This window comes from Urocampus carinirostris, chromosome 19 (assembly GCF_059441175.1).
Source record: "Urocampus carinirostris isolate Australia breed hairy pipefish chromosome 19, RoL_Ucar_1.0, whole genome shotgun sequence".
Lineage (NCBI taxonomy): Eukaryota > Metazoa > Chordata > Actinopteri > Syngnathiformes > Syngnathidae > Urocampus > Urocampus carinirostris.
Window position 1 is genome coordinate 11,150,931 of NC_142367.1, and position 6,149 is coordinate 11,157,079.

At 42.1% G+C, this 6,149-nt stretch overlaps 1 protein-coding gene across 1 annotated transcript; it reads right to left on the reverse strand.

Annotated features, from left to right (window-relative positions):
• Positions 1-2,214: 2,214 nt before the first annotated feature.
• LOC148347288 (dickkopf-related protein 3-like) lies at positions 2,215-4,224 on the reverse strand. Its single transcript, XM_088324094.1, has 3 exons — positions 4,001-4,224; positions 3,764-3,938; positions 2,215-2,420 (listed from the first exon to the last, which is right to left on the reverse strand). The coding sequence occupies exons 1-3, from the start codon at positions 4,145-4,147 to the stop codon at positions 2,215-2,217; spliced, it is 528 nt and encodes a 175-aa protein (XP_088180220.1). The 5' UTR covers positions 4,148-4,224.
• Positions 4,225-6,149: the final 1,925 nt, after the last annotated feature.

Sequence of the window (6,149 nt, forward strand, 5' to 3'; positions counted from 1 at the left end):
CTAGTTGGATTTGATCCCATAACCTCGGAACTGTGCAGCATGTATTCATTCTACTTTAAAAAGACTATCAAGGACATTATCTAAAAAACAAAACAATGTAACCAGTGTAATAGTTTTGTTTTTGTTGGATAGAATGTTGTGATATAATTACTTATATACAGAGTTCCTACAGGCACTTGAAATAATTGAAAATGCTTGAATTTTAATGTTGTGTTTGCAAAGACGGAAAACTGCTTGGATTTGGGTGAAGTGCTTGTAAATACATGACATTTTTACCATGTTTTTCAACAAGTCTGCTCAAAAATGACGCTGACATTGCTCTCTGGTGGCTTCGCTTTGCCATTGCATTTCTTCCCCTCTCTTGAATAACGGCAGCTGGCATTAGTTTGTATGGCATTGTCCTATCAAGCGTTGTCGCCCCCTACAGTTACACCCAAGAGAACAGGTGCATTGCTACAACCAAACAGGGCACTATGAAATGTGTATTAATGCAAAGATTACTTATCGATTATGGACGTTTATAATAGTTTCCCAGAGGTAAAGTGTGATGGGGATGACTTCCTCTAACTGATAATGTAAGCTACATATTAATGTCGTGTTCACCCAACCCCTGTATGGGGAGAGATTTGTCTCAAGAATATTTACACTTGTATTGTTCAGGTCCATAAATATATTTAACCCAAGATCTAAAAATCCTGTATCTTTAAATGTAAATGTCAAATGAAAGATATATTTGTGGACCTTGAAAATACATGATTCACATCGGATTCCTTCTTTTAATGGTACCGGAGATATTTGAAAATTGGCTTGAATTTGACCATGAAAAATATGTACGAAGCCCTTATATTATAGAAATGATGCACTACTTATACAGTTATTGTAAATAAAATGTGATTTATATATATTTGAATTTAATATGAACTACATTTACGCTCATTTAAATTCAATTGAAATTAATTAAACTAACATTTTAAAAAAACTTAAATGATTTTAAATTAAATTGTCATGATTACCGATGTGAATCACCTGTGCCGCTCATTTGGCGCCAACCGCTGCGGGGTCTGATTGGCTCCCTGTCCCTATTCAAACCCAGTCCTGTCAATCCGTCTGCGAACCTCTGTTTATACAAGGCAAGCCTTTTTTCGACCCTGACTCTTGCCTGTCCCGTTTTTGTTCCCGTTTGTCTCTGGCTACGACCCATTTTGATCCCGACCTTGTCTGCTCTCCAGTCCCAACCACGTCTGCTCTGCCGTCCCGGCTTACGACTCGTTTCCGACCCCGACTACGCTTTGCTCTCCCAGTCCCGGCTACCGACCAGTTTTCTGTCCCTGACACCGCCATTGCTCGCTACGGAAGATCTACTTCCGTGTTTGGATCACAATCCGATTGCGAGATTCCCGCGTCCAGCGAACACCGGATCGTGGGCGCAGCCCTTCCTCTTTCTTTCAATAAAACTTGTGGTAAACGTTACGCAATCGGGTCCTGTTTCTGTTCTGGTCCTGACAAAAATTGGCTATTACACAACCATACTACTTAAATAATTGTTATAAAATCAATTCAAATTTGAATATAAGGTAAAAAAAGACAAGTAACATAAAAAATACATGAACATTATTTAAAACATGGAATAAAAATAAACATTTTATTCCATGAAGATATAAAATTGGGAAAGAAAATAATTTTTCCATAAATGTATTTTTGATGGACACAAAAATCTATCACTTTATTAAAATGATCCCAAATTAAATTAACATTAAATTAATTCAAAATCAAATTGAAAAACAAATGCCATAAACATTGCAGTATTATGGATTGGTAAATAAAAAATACCAAAATACGAACAAAAAACCTACCCATTTTAATCATACAAAAATGTATTCATATGTAAATATTAACTACTTTATAAATCACAATTTTTGTGTGTGGGTTTGTATTTGACGTAGAGGCTCCAAAATGTCTGTCGTGAAAATTGACCGTCGTACTTTAGTGTCTTTAACGAGGTTTGGTGTCAAAGTACCCCCAAGAAATACCAAACAAAATCCCAAAACATCTGCGTTCGTGTGGTCTGCTTTCATGGGGTCTCTACATCCTCCTGGCGGCCGAACTGGTTACTACAGCTTCTGACTATCGACCACTCCAAGCAGCCCAATCCAATCTTCTATCGGCTGTTTTTATTTTTCAAACCGTTTTCAACAGATTCCAATGACACAATACTCACTCTTTCCTGCGGGGAGCGCTGTTCTCACGACACAGCAGCCCCTCGCCGCACGGGCATATCTGGTTGATGCTGAACGCCAGGCCGCCGTCAGGCACGTAGCACCCGTCGCCCTGCAACAGCCGTCGCTTGCATACCCGCTCGCCATGGTGTCGGGCGCAACACATGGACGCGCCGCAATCCCGCTCAAACTTGCACCGGGCCCCTGCCGTTAAAAATTTTTTTTTCACAAACAATATCGAAACGGAAAAGAAACATTGCTGTCATTTTTGTCAATATTTACTTTATTGCAGAGCGGGATGACGCTTTTCACCAAATACAAAAAATCAGTGACCAAATGATGAAGGTGCTGTATTTGAGTCAGATCAGGAAGCTCCTCCTGCTACCAGTAACTATTAAAACCAAAACTGTTTCATGTAGGGAGCGAAGCCCTACCCAAAGAAATCAGCCCAGAGAGCGATGAGCGCCATCATGCGGTACTTGCCAAAGACACACAAAACTATTCTCAGTGATGCTTTGTGTGCTAACACGACGCTAGCTGCATTAGCATCAGGGGCGCTTGAGCTGCAAAAGTTTACCGCTTCCTTAGTTTTTAACTCTAGCAACTGGGTTGTTTAGTGCCACTAGTCTCAATAGCGTAAGTGCTATGTACTGTATATCCTCTACTTTTGGCAACAGACACAAAAAAACTGCTATAAGAGGAGGGCTGTGTAGGCGCGATTAGCATTGCTTTTGATTAAACAAAAATAAATACATACATTTTAAATGAGTGTCAAAAATGAATATAAAATATTAATTCAGAATTCAATTGCATACATAGAAATAAAAAAAAATAAAATACATGTAAAGTTCTAGACTTTTATGAATGTGGAAAGAAATTTTGAGTTCCGAATTTAAATATAACTACTTATAAATGAAAACAACTATATAGATGTAAATGAATAAATAACTTGACAAATCAAAAAATTTAAATAGAAATGACTAGAAAATACTGATTCAGAATTAAAATACTGCTAAATAGAAATCCATCAATTCATTTTCTCTACTGCTTATCCTCAGTAGGGTTGCGGGGGTGCTGGAGCCCATGCCAGCTATCTCCGGGCAGTGGGCTGGGGACCTTCTGAACTGGTTGCCAGCCAATCGCAGGGCACACAGAGACAGACAACTCACTAACTTACACCTAGGGACACTATGGACTGGCCCATTAACCTGACATGCATGTTTTTTGGAAGGTAGGAGGAAACTGGAGAGCCAGAGGAAACACATGCAAGCACGGGGAGAACATGCAAACTGCACAGGAAGGCTGGTACTAAATAGAAATTAAAACTACTTTATTACAATATGTATGTTGAAGAAGACAAAATAATGATATAAAATAATTGTTCTAAATGTAAATATAAATAGAAGAACTACTATATATGAAATGAATGAGTATATAAATGAACAGTTTGGGTCCTCCACATCAAGTCCCTTATTTCCAGACTTAAAAGCAAAAAAAGTACAAAAATCGTTTTTTTCCCTTCATGCCAACAATTGACCGTCAATTACCTTCTTGTCCATTAGGAATGCTACGATGGCACTTCCCGAACATGCAGTTGAGCCCCCGCACGCACTGGGCGTCCCTGCGGCAATAGTGGCCCTCCGCCCTGAGGGGCACGCACAGTCCAAAATAGCGGTCGCAGGAAAAACCTCGCCCGCAGTTCCTGTCGTGCTCGCACGCCGCCTGCAAATGAGATATTATTTTCATTTTATTTGTTTGCAGGGGTTGAAAACGACAAGTCTTACCGTGTTAGCTTGGGCAGGGGCTGGGGCTTCCCTGAGCGTCAGGGCCCCCTCTTTAGGCGGGCTGTGCGGCATGTTGAGCATCCACGCCCAAATGTGCGCCTCGGCCCGGACCAGGAACATGAACACCATCCACACGCTGGCCAACATGGCTGCCGAAACAGGAGGGGAGCAGAGAGCGTATATTTAGCAATTGCGGGCTGTTTTGTGGCCGAGCATTAGGGAGTGATGGTTACTTGGCTCCTCTTTTGCTTTTATAAGTCATGAATCGCCCCCCTTCAACCCTTTCCCAACTGCCCTCCCTAAATTGATCTGTTTGTTCAAGAAGTGAAGTGGGAGGAGACAATTAGTTGTTAATGGATTAGCTAAGTCGCCCCAGTCACCGCCTGACACCCCCCAAACTGACAACAGCTCATTTCACTGCAGAACGACCCCCTCCTAAAACAATCTGGGGCCACAACCCCTCCTTAGACCCCATGCCGGGAGCAATTTGCAGGAGTGCAACCGCAGACGACCCCATGATCTCATTAAATCTAATTACCATCAGCTATTAGTTCTCAGGGAGGAGGGGGTAGTGCTGAGTGTGGCCAGGGTAGAGGTAAAATCGGGCCTAGAAACATTCAGCCCGCGGGTATTAAAGCCTAAACCAGCAAGAGCCCTACCAATACCTTTATTTCAAAGACCGAAGCCGAAGCAAACCCGAGTTTTCATATTTCAGGAGGGATTTTGGCCGAGTGCGCAGACAACTGTGCTGATACGAGGAGCGCGAGAGTGGTACGGAATCCATCACGTGGATCCTTCACAAAAACAAGAAACAGAGGACAATGAGAGGTGGATAATTAAGAAAAAAAATCCAGCGAGAGTGGACCCCTGCCCGGCCTGAACCCCAACGTAATGATTGTCATTTTAGGCCTGACCCCGTTTTGAATTTCCGTCCGGGCTGGTCTAAGATCTAACCTCTCGGCCAGGGAGGGGCGTGGTAAAACCGGGCCTAAAAAGATCCAACCGTACCCAAACTAGGCATCCTTAGGAATCTAGCGCGGCACTTTAGGAGAGAGTGGCAGAGGGACAAAGAAGAACAATGACGGGTAGATAATTTAAAATAAATGTCGGTGAAAGCAAAGCCCGGCTCAAACTGAACACTTTAGGCCGAGTCCAAACTTCGGGTCAGGCTCAGACAGTCTTGGGCTTAAGATCTTACCTCTGAGGGGGAGGTAAATAGGATGTAACTGTCATGATTACCTAATTGGAGCCACCTGGGGTAATCATCTGACGCGCTGGAATGCGCTCCCTGATTGGTTTATGTTCCCTTTTTAAGCACGCTACGCGGAGACCTCTTCGTCTGAGGATACTTTTTACCCCGTTTGACTCGCCTGATTTTCCTGTGTCTTTTTGACTTGTTTACCTGATTCTGCCTGCCTCCGATCCGACCTGCTTCCGTTCCACGCTACGATCTTCTCTCCAGTCCCGGTAAACTCGACCTGCTTCCGTCCCACGCTACGATTGGCTACGTGTCCCGAAGTTGTCTTCACGGCGTTGCTGCTGACGTTCGACGGTCATCGCGTCTCCCGCTAACCCTGTACGCTTCCCCAAATAAAAGACTTGTAACGAACGCTCTGGGGTCTCCTGCTCTGTTCTGGTCCACCCTGACAGTAACTGGGGCTGAGAATAACTTTTTTGATTCATTTTTTATTACAAAGTAGGTCAGTTCTCCAAGTGACAGCTGGTTTGTGTTCATAAAAACAACAGTTAAAAGTGGGTGTCTAAAATACAGCTTGAGTGTAGGTTTTGGCCCACAGGCCGTATGACAGATTGATAACTGGACTAAAAGATATCATTTCATCACTGTAATTTTTTCACATGTCGTAAGATTTCAATTTTTTTGTTCAAGTTTTTTAGGTGTAAGTAAAATGAGTTATATTTAATTGGAAACTAAAGTAAAATTGTAAAAAATTAAGCAAAAAAAATAAAAATAACTTGAAATTATCCATTATCAGCACCACTTATCTTCAGTAGGATCACGGGGAAACTGGAGCCGATCCCAGCAGTGGGCAGGGGACACCCTGAAGTGGTTGTATTTGAAATTAATGAAAATAAAATGAATAACGTCTGAATAAAAACAAAATTTTACTTTATCATGAATACATTTGGA